The sequence below is a fragment of the Aptenodytes patagonicus genome, chromosome 5 (assembly GCF_965638725.1).
Source record: "Aptenodytes patagonicus chromosome 5, bAptPat1.pri.cur, whole genome shotgun sequence".
In the NCBI taxonomy this organism is placed as follows: domain Eukaryota; kingdom Metazoa; phylum Chordata; class Aves; order Sphenisciformes; family Spheniscidae; genus Aptenodytes; species Aptenodytes patagonicus.
The window spans coordinates 33,660,290-33,675,297 of record NC_134953.1 but is presented as its reverse complement, the minus strand read 5'-3'; the positions used below and the strand labels follow the sequence as shown (position 1 = coordinate 33,675,297).

The 15,008-nt window shown below is 37.4% G+C and overlaps 1 protein-coding gene across 1 annotated transcript in view; it reads left to right on the top strand.

The window, feature by feature from the left end:
• Nucleotides 1–12,397, top strand: part of CFAP46 (cilia and flagella associated protein 46) — a gene marked incomplete at its 5' end in the record, with an annotated part of 91,877 nt that extends 79,480 nt beyond the window's left edge. The window contains 6 exons of the mRNA XM_076338020.1: nt 973–1,075; nt 2,279–2,391; nt 4,775–4,856; nt 9,868–10,004; nt 10,502–10,588; nt 11,371–12,397. Coding sequence (XP_076194135.1) covers nt 973–1,075; nt 2,279–2,391; nt 4,775–4,856; nt 9,868–10,004; nt 10,502–10,588; nt 11,371–11,507 — 659 coding nt within the window. The remainder of the gene's footprint in view (nt 1–972; nt 1,076–2,278; nt 2,392–4,774; nt 4,857–9,867; nt 10,005–10,501; nt 10,589–11,370) is intronic.
• Between the last annotated feature and the right edge of the window lie 2,611 nt (nt 12,398–15,008).

The following is a 15,008-nucleotide window of genomic DNA, read 5'->3' as shown; positions in this document are numbered from 1 at the left end:
TCCACAAACGACCCATGGAATTTAGAAATTTTTGTAACAGAAAATGAAGTCATGACATCAAGGTGTTGACAAAAAAGCTTAGCTTTTCATGAGAACAGTACTGCTTATCACCTGTCAAATGGTGCATCAGTGAAACAATATAACCTGTTTCAGGTTCAGGAAAGAAATCAGATTGTCTTATTATTTCTTTCTTCTACCTCACTTTTTCTCCCAATGTGTGCAATAGTTTAACTGATTCACATTCATTAGCAAACTCACATGTATATCAAATGCCAAAAATTGATTTAATGGAGGTTTTTAATTGAGATAGTTATTAAACCTGAACTCAATGCAAAAGAAGCTACTGAACAATCAGTAGCATAATAGAGTATGACTCCATATGTTTGCAGTTTCCCCTTCACAGCAGTTCAAAATAAAACACTGTTTACCATGTGCTCAATATCTGGCTCCAGAGTGTATCTTTAATTTACAGTAGTATGAAAATGTAGTCAAAAAAGAGAAAATGAATTATCATTAAATATGCAATGTCCTTGGAGAGCAGAGGTGGGTTTGGAGTCTTGCTTTCTGAAATCAGGGCACTGGAAACTCAGTTATTTTCATCATCTACTTAAGTCCTCTCTGAGCCTCTGGAACAGAACTCTATGAGCAGTGCTGGTGTTTTCAACTCTTTACACTTTTCTCAGGGTATCTAAAATTTTTTCTTTGTGCTTTTAAAGTCTTTAACCTGTCTACTGAGTAATCCTTGTCAGTTATAAAATATATTTCAAATGAGAATTACGAACAATTTTACTCAGAAAATGTCACAATTGCTACAGTTTTAAAAGCCAGACTTAGGTTACAAAAAACTTAAGATCTAATGATGGCCTAAAAAACCCTAAATATTATATTGTCATTTAAAATGTTTGAAATTAAGATTGCCCAACGTCCTTTGTAGCACGTTAAGCTCATAATTATGAAATTCTATTGTTACAGAAGCTTTAAGTCCTTCCCAAAAGATAAAGGAAATCCTAGAAAAATACCATGACCTATTTACACTACAGTGGGAAGGAGTTATTGGCAACATACGTGTTCCAAGGTTTGTAATATTCTGTCTGCTTTCATGTTTTATCCATGTTTCTTTTTTAAAATTGTGCCTATTCCCAGAGGCTTCAGTCATAAAATAGGGTCACATTTTGCTGAGCTGGTAAACACATAGCTAACCATTGTCTTTGTTTCAAATGCATATTTAGATTTGTAGACAGAATATTTTAGGGATCTGAAATACAGTGCCACAAAGTGATTTAGCCAGATTGGTTGCATCAGAGTTGCTGTATATGTAGATAATCCAATTTTGACAAAAAGTCTACTGGTGCAGTCTTTGGTGATTATTATAAGTATATGTGAGCATAAATGTAATTTCTGGCTTTGCTCGTAACTGTTTTTAAATCCAAATATTAAAAACTATAGCATCTCCATGCACATTGAGTCAGCTGTAAGATGGGAGCACAGATTTCAGAAGCAAAGTAGTGAAGGTGCATCTCACAGTTTACAATTTCAAATATCTGATCGTGAAACTAATACCATTTTCTGGAGTTTATTCATAAACACACTTCGTTCTTTATAGAAGTACTTTTAAGATCATAGAAATAGAGGGATAAAAGGGATCTCGAGAGGTCAAGCAGTGACAAGTCCTGTGAGTCGACACAGTCATCACTGGACCTTCCTTTATAACTGCTACTTTAATCAGTCCTTTGAAATCTTCTCTACTTCGGTAAAATCACTGTGTAGGTACTCTAGTGTTTCTTCATAACAATTACAAAGATTGTTACTTGTTATCAAATTGCATAGGTTTTGCTGCCAGCTAGGCTGATTATTTGCATCTCTTTTCAAGACCTAATTTCTTCGTATCCTGATGGGTGCATACATGAATACTCCCATGGGACGTTAGGCTGAATATTGTTATTTCAAAGATGTACAATGCATACATCAATGACTTTTTTTTTTTTTTGAGAGTCTGGTATTTATCTAAAAATACAGTGTCTCTTGTTTACTATGATGTTAATAAACTAACTATACCTCTGTATTAAAATAATTATTATTAATAGTTCATATGAGTTATTACACTTTCCATAGAATTCTGCAGTCGTCTTTGTCTCCTTGCTTTGCATGCTGACTTTTCTTATAAATACTTCTGGAGTAAATAACACTGAAGTGTTTGCTATGGATAATTTCTGAAAAATACTCTTGTAAAATAGTAACACAAAAGTAACTTCCTTCCTTTCTTCTTCCTTCCTTTCAGCCAAGCTGAATGGGAGCAGCTGCTGACAACCTGCAGTGCATTTCTATTCTATGGGATGGAGAGATTAATGTCTCAAATTTTACTCAACAGACTGGTTGCTATGAACATCCCAAGTGAGATAAGCAAACTGAAAAATACTTTTTTAATTACACCACCTTTTGTTCCCAGTTGTGTTTATTTCATACTGTATGATTATCACAGTATTGATGTTAGCAATTAAGGGCTTTTTTCAAGATCCAGGGTTTTAATCGGAAAAACTTTGCATTATGTAGATTTTATTCTATTGCACAGCTTCCCTGTTATTCCTCACAAATAAGTTTAGTCCTTCTCCACTTCCAAATGTTGGAATTTCTTAAGTTCCAAAAATTGAGTCATCATCTGATGGTTTTCCCAGTAACTCCCCTCCCTTTCTATGGAATTTAGTATTTGGTAGCAAAGTATTTTTTATTGTTAAGAACAACCTCTGCAGTACCACTTCTCCAAAATTCCTCAGTCTCCTCTCAGGCAAAGCAGAATTGTCTGTCGAGACTGGGTTAATACTGAATGATTTCTCTGGTATTATGGAGCATTTGTAGACTCTGAGAAGGTATTTTTTTCTCTGCTTCTTCACAACTAATTAGCCTTTCTGGTGTTGTAGCATAAGGCTTAGATTCAGGACTGTTTTTTCGGATTCACAATCTTCCTTTCTCCTCCTATTCCCCTTGTACATCTGGACGAAGCTCAGCTTTGGAGTTGTGCTGAATTTGTCAGGGTAGCTGAATTGCTAGCTTTCATCTATATTGTGTTGAGATGTAAAATTCAGAAGGACAGTACACATCAGATTGTGAAGCCCTGCAAGTAACAGGAAGCTTCTTCAGGAAGTGGTGTTTTTCAAAGGGATTTAAACATGTATATGTAAATCAAGAAAATATGTCTTCCTATATACATTGGTCACTCTTGAAAGTGAGGTTTCAGATGTCGGTAGGCCAGATATTTACAAGTCTGGCAACTTTTGGAAAGTTCCTGAGCACCTTGTTAACTCTCACCCTGTGTCCTGCTCTTAAAATATGCCAGGATTAATTCTCCAGTGCATCTTATTTCCTTTAATGGAGAATAAACTAATTTTAAATTTATTGATTTTAGTCCTCAAAGGATTGTTCTATTTTCTGACCACCTACACAACTTCTACTTGTTAGCTGGTAAAATTACTGTTGTCTTGCAGACTGAGTTTGAATCTGTTGTTGAGCCAACCTTCATGTTAAAAGTACTTTTATTAATAACTATGAACTGTGTCTGAGGTTTCTGAGGGCTCTAACCTGGTCCCAATATTATTAAATATTGTTGTAGGTCATTTGCATGATGAAATAGAGTATATCATTGCTGAATCTGGGTATGAGACCAGACTGAAAAAGAGGTTCAGCAACTCTTGAAATGCAGGATTAGAATGCAAATTAACCTTGCTTTATGGAGATAATTAACAGGGTGTAATTCAGGAAGAGCTAGAGGGAGGTGTTATGCTTAAGCAGAAATAATAATTTAAACATTAATAAGTTAGGGAATGACAGCTTAAGGGGCAGAATTACAGAATAGAGTCAAGAGGTGCATCACAAATTAAACGACGTCATCTTGCTAGGGAAAAAAAACCCAAAGCTTTGTATAGGGGTAACTATACAGGAGTGTCATTTGCAAGATAGGTGAAATAATTCTGCACTCTACTTAGTTTTGCAAAGGTCTCAACTGGAGAAGAATATTGACCAAATAGAATAAGTTACCAGTGGAGAACGTTAAGAGTGGTCAGAAGGCTATACCACAGATTTGTGTGCATAGTTTTATTAATAAATGTGTATGTGCATTCATACATATATATGCATATAAAACATACTTTAGGAGGAAAGATTGACATATTGAGGGGAGACATGATAATAGTTCTCAAGTATGTCAAAGGCTTTCCAAGCAGAAAGGTGATTTACTTCTCATCTGCTTGGGTTAGGAGAATAAGTAACAGGTTTAAGCTGCAGCAAACCAAACAGTAGGGAAAGCTTTTTAATTCTAAGAATATTCTAAGTTATTTCACTGGGGGCCTTTAAGGAAAATAAGGAATGTTTGAGATGTAACTTGGTCCTAACTTGTGGAGAGGACCTGTGGTAGATAACATTTCCATACCTCCATCTTACAAGAGTTTATAACTGCAGAATTGAGTTATATAGGGCATTAGCCTGTAATAAGATGGTATGTGGACTTCATTATTAGTTATACTAAAGTGGCAGAGGAAAAAAAACCTGCAAAACACTGTGGAAAAGTGTAGCAAAGTTACATTAAATAATGTTAGGGTTACTTTATTAGTATTCTTTTACTTAATACTTGACAATTTTGGCTGAAATATATAAATCTTATATTAGTTGTTTAGACTGTGTTCAAGAAAGTCATTAACTTAAAAAAGGCCTGATTTACTTGTATTTATTATGTCGGGCATTATTATTAGTGCAAATACCATTTCTATAACATATTTTTTTCCAGAGTGCCATTTGATGATAATTCTAGATCTGGTGCGATCAAAGCAAAGTTATCGAAGAATTACAAACTCTGATATCCACAAAAGGTAGGATAAAGTTTATTTTGGTAAACTTTTGGTAAATCCACCATAAGGCAGATTATTTTTATTTCAAAGCAAAGTTAAAATATTGAGTTATAAATATTCTCATTTACTTCTGCAAGTAGAAGGGCTCATATCTACACCTAAGGGAGAAGTTAGCCTCTTCATCTTGTAGCTTCATTCTTTACATAGGGCTAAACAGGATGAAAGCTCTGTTACAAGGCAACGATCAAGAAAATATGACACAGAAACATTGCTGCATTACACATACCTCCTAATTCTGAGTTCAAGATTCTCAAAATGTTTTAATTAAATATATAAAACTTTCCTTTAACAGATAAACTGTTAAGAGTCCATCTAAGGTTTCATACACTGAACAGTTTAACAATCAGCCAGTTTTTTATTTAAATAAATTATTATGGTATGTTAAATAACCTGTTCAGAATCTTTAATATTATTAATCAGAGTTTTTTTAGCTTCAAAAGCATCTCAGTATTTTCCTTGCTTTTAAGTTGACAGGTGGCAGGGTTTATATACTTTTATTGTATATCCATTATGAATTCTTGACAGATGGCACCCGACAAATAACTTTTAAGGTATTAAAAGCAAAAAGAACGGTTTTAGTGTCCTAATTTTATTAATGAGTTATTTATTCCATGCTGAATTTTCAGATAACCCAATTATACCCAAGTGCAGGACCCGGCACTTGGCCTTGTTGAACCTCATACAATTGGCCTTGGCCCATCAATCCAGCCTGTTCAGATCCCTCTGCAGAGCCTTCCTACCCTCGAGCAGATCAACACTCCCGCCCAACCTGGTGTCGTCTGCAAACTTACTGAGGGTGCACTCAATCCCCTCATCCAGATCGTTGATAAAGATATTAAACAGAACTGGCCCCAATACTGAGCCCTGGGGAACACCACTTGTGACCGACTGCCAATGGGATTTAATTCCATTCACCACAACTCTTCAGGCCAGGCCATCCAGCCAGTTTTTAACCCAGTGAAGGGTACACCTGTCCAAGCCATTAGCAGCCAGTTTCTCCAGGAGAATGCTGTGGGAAATGGTGTCAAAGGCTTTACTAAAGTCTAGGTACACAACATCTGCAGCCTTTCCCTCATCCACTAGGCGGGTCACCTTGTCATAGAAGGAGATCAGGTTAGTCAAGCAGGACCTGCCTTTCATAAACCCATGCTGACTGGGCCTGATCACCTGGTTGTCCTGTACGTGCTGCGTGATGGCACTCAGGATGATCTGCTCCATACCCTTCCCTGGCACTGAGGTCAGGCTGACAGGCCTGTAGTTCCCCGGATCTTCCTTCTGGCCCTTCTTGTAGATGGGCATCACATTTGCTAACCTCCAGTCAACTGGGACCTCCCCGGTTAGCCAGGACTGCTGATAAAGGATTGAAAGGGGCTTGGTGAGCACTTCCACCAGCTCCCTCAGTACCCTTGGGTGGATCCCATCTGGCCCCATAGACTTGTGTGTGTCTAAGTGGTGTAGCAGGCCGCTAACCATTTCCCCTTGGATTATGGGGGCTTCATTCTGCTTCCCGTCCCTGTCTTCCAGCTCAGGGGGCTGGGCACCTGGAGAACAACTGGTCTTACTATTAAACACTGAGGCAAAGAAGGCATTAAGTACCTCAGCCTTTTCCTCATCCTTTGTCACTATGTTTCCCCCCGCATCCAATAAAGGATGGAGATTCTCCTTAGCCCTCCTTTTGTTGCTAACGTATATATAGAAACAGTTTTTTACTGTCTTTTACAGCAGTAGCCAGATTAAGTTCTAGTTGGGCTTTGGCCCTTCTAATTTTCTCCCTGCGTAACCTCACGACATCCTTGTAGTCCTCCTGAGTTGCCTGCCCCTTCTTCCAAAGGTCAGAAACTCTCCTTTCTTTCCTGAGTTCCAGCCAAAACTCTCTGTTCAGCCAGGCCGGTCTTCTTCCCCGCTGGCTCATCTTTCGGCACATGGGGACGGCCTGCTCCTGCGCCTTTACGATTTCCTTCCTGAAGAATGTCCAGCCTTCCTGGACTCCTTTGCCCTTCAGGACTGCCTCCCAAGGGACTCTGTCAACCAGTCTCCTAAACAGGCCAAAGTCTGCCCTCTGGAAATCCAAGGTGGCAGTTCTGCTGACCCCGCTCCTTACTTCTCCAAGAATCAAAAACTCTATCATTTCATGATCACTATGCCCAAGACGGCCTCCAACCATCACATCACCCACAAGTCCTCTGTTCACAAACAATACAGGCTTGGGGAAGAGTGGCTGGAAAGCTGCCCGGCGGAAAAGGACCTGGGGGTGCTGGTTGACAGCCGGCTGAACATGAGCCGGCAGTGTGCCCAGGCGGCCAAGAAGGCCAATGGCATCCTGGCCTGTATCAGAACTAGTGTGGCCAGCAGGAGTAGGGAAGTGATCATCCCTCTGTACTTGGCACTGGTGAGGCCGCACCTCGAATACTGTGTTCAGTTTTGGGCCCCTCACTACAACAAAGACATTGAGGTGCTGGAGCGTGTCCAAAGAAGGGCAATGAAGCCAGTGAAGGGTCTAGAGCACAAGTCCTATGAGGAGCAGCTGAGGGCACTGGGGTTGTTTAGCCTGGAGAAAAGGAGGCTGAGGGAATACCTTACCGCTCTCTACAACTACCTGAAAGGAGGTTGTAGCGAGGTGGGTGTCAGTCTCTTCTCCCAAGTAACAAGTGATAGGACAAGAGGAAATGGCCTCAAGTTGTGACAGGGGAGGATATTAGGAAAAATTTCTTCATCAAAAGGGTTGTCAAGCAATGGAAGAGGCTGCCCAGGGAAGTGGTTGAGTCCCCATCCCTGGAAGTATTTAAAAGACGTGTAGATGTGGCGCTTAGGGACATGGTTTAGTGGTGGACTTGGCAGTGTTAGGTTAACGGTTGGACTTGATGATCTTAAAGGTCTTTTCCAGCCTAAAGGATTCTATGATTCTATGATACTCTTGAGAGACAAGAGGCCTTGCAGAGGGATCTAGATAGATTGCAGCATTGGGCAATCATCAGTGGCATGAAATTTAGCAAGTCTAAATGCCGGATTCTGCACCGGGGACAGAGTAACACTGGGCACAAGTATAAACGGGAAGAGGAGTGGCTGCAGAACAGCTCTACAGAAAGGGATCTGGGGGTGCTGGTTTGCAGGAGGCTCAATAGGAGCCAGCAGTGTGCCCTGGCAGCCAAGAGGGCAAACCGCATCCTGGGGTGCATCAAACACAGCATAACCAGCTGGTCAAAAGAGGTGATTATCTCGATGTATTCAGCATTGGTGCGGCCTCACCTGGAATACTGTGTGCAGTGCTGGGCCCCTCAATTTAGAAAGGATGTGAAGGTCCTTGAATGTGTCCAGAGGAGGGCAACAAAGCTGGTGACAGGGCTAGAAGGAATGTCCTCTGAGGAGTGGCTGAGGACTCTGGGTTTGTCTAGTTTGGAGAGAAGGAGGCTGAGGGACGACCTCTCTACAGCTTCCTGGGGAGGGGACCTGGAGAGGGAGGTGCTGATCTCTTTTCCCTGGGATCCAGGGACAGGACGCATGGGAATCGTTCAAAGCTGCATCAGGGGAGGTTCAGACTGGACATTAGGAAACATTTCTTTACCAAGAGGATGTTCAAACACTGGAACAGGCTCCCTGGAGAGGTGGTTGATGCCCCAAACCTGTCAGTGTTTAAGAGGCATTTGGACAATGCCCTTAATGACATGCTTTAGCTTTTGGTCAGCCCTGAATTGGTCAGGCAGTTGGACTAGATGATCGTTGTAGGTCCCTTCCAACTGAAAATATTCTAGTCTCCTCTCCTCTCCTCTCCTCTCCTCTCCTCTCCTCTCCGACCATATCAAAATGTATGTACTTTTATTCATGTCATTTTTGGGACTGCCATAGTTCTGCAGCCGATTAAATCTTATTTCCAATCCTGTTAGGGCTGCATATTATTCATTCCATGAAAAAGAAATGGAAAAAATTCTTCTCTAGAAATACTGTTTAATCAATGCAACAATGTGTAAGTTAAAATGAATTGTGTGTAAGATATATAGTAGTTATACACACATCTACATGTGTAAATATGCAGATCTCTGAGTGTTTAAACAACCTCCTGGTGTTTTTATTTTTGATATCCTTCTTCACTTCCCTGAAATAGCCATTTCCTAAACCAAAACAAAACATAATTCCTTAAACTAGTTTTTCCAACTCTGAACTTTTGAAGTCTCACTTTAATAGATTGGTGAATTTTTCAACAGGACTTACATGTTTAAGCCTAAAAGCTTCCAGAAAGTTTAGAATAACATTCAGTTAAAGCTAAGTCACATAACTCCATAGACAATCAGACAGCATCTCCCCAAAAGATTACAGAAAACTTTAACTATCATCTTCTGATAAAGTTACCAGGAAAAGCAGAGGCTAATAAAAACAAAATTCTGCCTTCAATTTACTGCAGTTCCAACCCTACAGAGAATCACTCCCCTCTCATCACCAAAACAATAATACCAAAGGTACTTAAATATTCAGCAGTAAAAAATCTAATCCCACTTTACAAGTGATTTGCTTTTAAGCCTCCACATTACTGCCATGCTTATGACAAAGAGCAAGCTTTCAGTTCCTGCAATATTTTGTTTCCCTTTAACAACCTAAGCAGAACTAATCAAGTCTTTTCACCTGATTCCCAACATTTTGACTATCTTATAAAGGGTATTCTGCAGTATTTTGTAAAAGTTAGTATGTTACTCCTCCTTTCACATATCCTGAGATGCCCAGAACAGTAATATGATGGGGAGCAATCCACATGGTAAAATTGCATCATGAAAAAAAGTAGAGAGAAAGTTACCTAAATTCTTTGTATTAAATTTAAGGTGCTGTATGACTATTAGAAAACACTTTATGCTCAGCACACAAGAAAATGCAGTCTGATATTCCCTTTCCCCTTCTATTAAAAAGCACTGTATATTTAGTTATATTTTTTGATATATTACGTACATTTTTACTTTATTGGTGTCGTACTTTTGATTTTCTTTAGTTGTCTACATATTGCTATAGAGAGACCAAAAGAGACAGCAATGCTTCTAAGCCTTACTGGTGTTCGTTCTATAATAGCCAACCAGTGGTACACTACCTTGCAAGAGAATGCAGAAAGGCTAGAAATTTTGTTTGAGAGTAAGTATTTGTATTCATCTTCATTTGCATGTGTATTATTATTTCAGACATTTGTATGTATGCACTCATGGAGTGTGTGTATCTACTTGTCTCCCATCTCTCCTCTTTCTTTGCTCCTCACCAAATTTTGGCTGCAATTTCCATAGGAGGTAAACTGCATACAGGAGCCACCGTGTTGTTGACAGGTTGATCTTTCAAACAGAACAGTAACCTACTTAAATTAGTTTTGGGGGTCTGTGTGTTTATGGTCATATGGTGAGAATAGGATTTCTGTGGTGAGGAGCAGTGCCCTAGGACTTGGCAGTCTGTAGTTACATAAACTATGGGGAAGACAAAAGCTGGAGATAACTCACATCTTCAGAGATACAAAACTAAATCTGTAAAGGTATCCTTTTTCATTAAGTTTTAAATGTGAAGACACCAGGCTGTATGGTTGATATTTTCTTGTTTTTCAAATCTTTCATTAAGAACTCACAGAAACTAACATTTCTTTCCAGATTTGTTGAGCATTGGTAGAACAACTGGGCAGACAGTCCATATTCTTCAGAAGAGTGAGATTCACAGGGAAAGGGATTCCATTAAAAGTAAGAATTAAAAAGCTTAGTACAAAAGACTGGCAGTGCATGTTAACTAGAACCTGATAGACCTATGGGTAGTTCACAGGTATAAGTGAAATCTTTCAGATGAGCTATGACAAATTTTTGTGACACTTCTTACAAGAATTGAGAGTGGGAAGACCACTGATACAATATTATAATTGGAGTAGCTGTATTTTACATATATAAAATTTTTGGGGAGACTTTGTCATAGCTGACCAAAAGCTAAAATTTATGCTCCACTGAACTGTTATAAAATGAAGTAGTGTGACTGAAAAGTTACATCAGGAGCATGACATGAACAATATAAATGGTATGGATTATAGACTGGAAAATGGTAAGTTGAACCTGCAGTGATCAGACGGTCTGCATTGTAAAGGGCACACTGTATATACGAAATTCCTTGTGGGAGAGGGGAGAAGGATTTTTGAGTAAAACAACTTTTAATATACTGTTTTTAAAATTATATAGATATTTTTCTTTGTATGAGACTTAGCTCTTAAAACAAGGGTAAATAAAATAAATTTTAATTATAACTTACAGTGTCATAGAATTGAGGAGAGAGAGAGTTCAGATCAGAAATGTTGCCTAGTTTTCTGGTTTTTTAGAAAATGCTTCTTGGATATAGTGGCAGTTATTAATATTATAAAAAGAATGTAAAAGAACCGCAAATATTAATCAAAGAGAAGACGTGATAAATTACTGCACTTAAAGCATTCTTATATTCAGTTGTATTCAGAAATAATAATGTTTTTAAAATATTTTTATAGTGGAAGTGGATTCTCACAGTTCTCCTAGAGACAAAGCAGAAGAACAGACCATTCACACTTCCTCAAATCTTCCTGCAACTCATCCATCATTTTTTAATTGTGTGCTATATGGTTTACCCAACATAATTATTAGGTAGTTTGTGTCAGAGTTTTCATACTAGGAATACCACTACACTGTGCATAGGGCACACTTTGCATTTAAAGGTGTGGCAGATACTTATTTCTATATGGCCTAAGGAGAGGTGAGCTTAAGAAAATGTACGTTTTGCTGATAGACTGATTTCTGTTTCAGATGTAAACAGTTTGATATTAGAATAAGTGTCAGGACAATATCAAAGAACATTTCTTTTAGAGATTTCAGTTAGTACTCTAAGGTTTTCTGAACTCAGTGAATCTCTTCAAAGAATTTGGTGAGTACCAACACATCTTAAAGAAAATTAGGCTAGTATTTTTGGGCATTGATGCATGAGTGGAATTGGAATGTATCATTGTCAGTATTTACATTTGGAAAAACTTTGCCTTGACGTATTTTATTTTTACATGGAAGATTTATCAGGAGCATAGCTGAAAAATTTACCAAGTCACCTTATTCTGAGTGAATTGATTTTTAACTTTTTATATAGTGGTAGTTGTAGTTTAATTAGAAAACAAGGTAATATTAAAGAAAATGTTTAATAACTTTTGCTTTCTTTATTTCCCTATAGTTTTCCTGAATAACATACGAAGATACATTCAATTATTCCAAAATCCCAAATAAGATTATTACGTGTATAGGTTTTGTAACATGCTCTTTTAATCAGCAATGTATTTTTAAAATACGTACTTTAAAACTTTATTTGTAATGATAATGGTAGAAATAAATGTAAAATAATTTAGCACTTACGGAAAATACAAAGTTTTGATCATTATTGCAACTAAAACCATTTTAAGAGTCTCTTTTTTTTTTCCAATAAAATGGTGATGTCTGTTTCCTGTGATACATTTTTTTGTGTTCCTGACAGAGCATTAAAATGGCACTGAAAAGATACTGTCTTGTCTACCTGCTGTGCTATAGTTAATTAGAACCTGATAAGAGTTATAGGGCTATATAGACCATAATTACAAAATCATGACATGCAAAATACTTTTTTCATGCACACAATAGAATATAAATTTGTGCTTCCTTCCCCCTTGCTCTCACAGTTTAATTAGATGACCTTATATGAACTGCAGCTGCTCTGTCAAACTGTGTTCCATAACATGCATGATTTTTATTCCCTTTATATGTAATCTTCTTCTTTATTTAGACATAGGACATATTTTTTATGGCATGTATCTGGTCATTCAGTAACAATGCAAATTAAGTAAAGAAGAGATCATAGACTGTACTTAAGTTATCCAGCCTGAAAATTAAGGATTCAGTGTAAGGTATTTTCAAGTCTCTGAACTTGTTGCCATGTTTCACCAGATACTGGCATGAGTCCCTTTCCCCAAGTTCTCGCATTTATTTGTTTATTTATTTTTAGGTCTTAACTGGGTACCTTTTCGTTGCATCACTATTATGCAGCTGCTTTTTTAAAATCCCATGCATGGTATTTGGGAAACTCAAGTATTTCTGAGTTTGAAGAAGCAATTTCTCTTGAATGAAGCAAATGTCCACACTTGTTGTTCAGTATAGCAAATGTGCACTATATTGTTAATTTCTTTAATAATTTCCTAGATTAATTTCCACATCATTCTCCAACGCATTCATTGCTATGAAACTGTATTTCCCTGCTGTTAATGGCATTTTTTACCTGAAATGCCATCTTTCTAGTGCTATCTCTTTTTCTGTAACGTAAAAGGCTTTGAAAAAAAGTGTATTCAATGGGAATCATGAAGCCTTGTCTGCCTTGCTACATGACAGTTTTCATGAATTTGTATTAACTTCCACCTTCTTGAAATAAGAAATTTCATAAACAGTGAAGTCCAGAAAAGTTTGAATGCTTCAGAAATGACATTGTTGTTCTCTGAGAATAATCCAGGATAAAAACTGCAAGATTGCAAAGGTTAGAAAAAACATTGATATCCAGGTACAGTGGGCTTATTCAATAGTTTACTACTGTGGTTTTATTTATGAAACTGATGGAAATAACTTAATCTACCAAAGTGTTTTTTTCCAAAAATATTCCCATTTGTATTTGATACTTTAGCCCTAACTACATTGCAACAACCTCTGTCAAGAAGATGAATGAGTATGACCAAAAATTTCTTTACAGTCTGACAGCACTACTTTATCAGAAAGCATTGATAAAGAGTAATGGCCTTATCCAGGAAACTTCAGACCTGTAAGCTTTACTTGTTGAGAGTAAGATACTGGAAATACTAATCAGAGAAACTGTGGCAGAATACCTACAAATGGGCTATGTATGCTGGGTAAGTACAGTAAAAGTAGATGGTATGCATAATTACATAATATATCTGATTGGCATTTCTGAGGCATTAAAAAATAATTGACTTAGGGCCATGAAGTGTAGTCATAACCAAATTGCCTGGGGTATTAGGAGAGTATTCTCTGTATTACTGTGCTAAATACCAGTCAGTAAAATCAGTAGTAGTAGTAGGACTGCGTGAGTAGATGATAAACTGTACTTTAGGTGACAGTGGATATGCACTCAGTGACATAAGAAGACATCTAGTTCATTCCTTCAGGAATTAGTACTGGAAATAATATCTTCTTTTCCATTATATGTTTGTAGCAATGTGCAGTGACATGATTGTACAAAAGTAAAGAGTCACTTCAGGAAAAGATATGTAGTAGAATTTGGAATGATTTCAAAAGAAAAAGAGCATAGACAAATTAACTTCTTTTATATTTCTTTTAAATTTACAATGTCAATTTAACGAAGGAGAAGAACCTGCTTCTTATACAGAGGAAGGATTCAGCAGCTCAGCTGATACAGTTTTAGAGTTCAGAATGCTTATCTGTTAAAGACAGTGAATATGAATGGAACTGAGCAAAGAAAGGTTGAGAAGGAACATTGTAGAAGATTTCTGTTTCAGAACCTTATTTGAATAAGCCTTATTTGAATAAACCTTATTTGAATAAGCAACTAAAAGCTTAAAATTTTCTGATATTCTTCAAATTGTGATTGAAAGTTCAGGCAGAAGGACTCCTCTTTGAGGACAAAATGAGTTTTAATTAGGAAACATAAAAAGACCCTACTTACAGTTAATGATAAATGCACTGTAATATGCCTAATGAGTCTCGGCATTTAAGAAGCTAAATAAGTCCTAAATTTACATCTTTGTCACACACACAAACATTTTCTGCAATTTAGAAGTTTTTGCAGAAATGTAATAGTTCTCACTTAAGAATTTTAGGGTCAGCCAACTCTGTTCCAAGAAATGGGACATGACAGATAGTTTAGGGCATATTCACCAGACCAAATTGAAATGTTTCCATTTATTGTTGAGTCATTTGGCCATCAGCTGAGAATTTTAAGGCAGCACCTACTCAGGTGGAGTCTAGAATTAGGGGAGAGAGTGGGATTGAAAAAACAAAAGAGAAAAATATAGTCATACCAGGTACCATACTGAAGGTCTTCATTCTTTAACACTGAATATGAAATGAGTGGACCAAAATTTCCAGCTGCAGATACAAAAATGGAATTAAGACT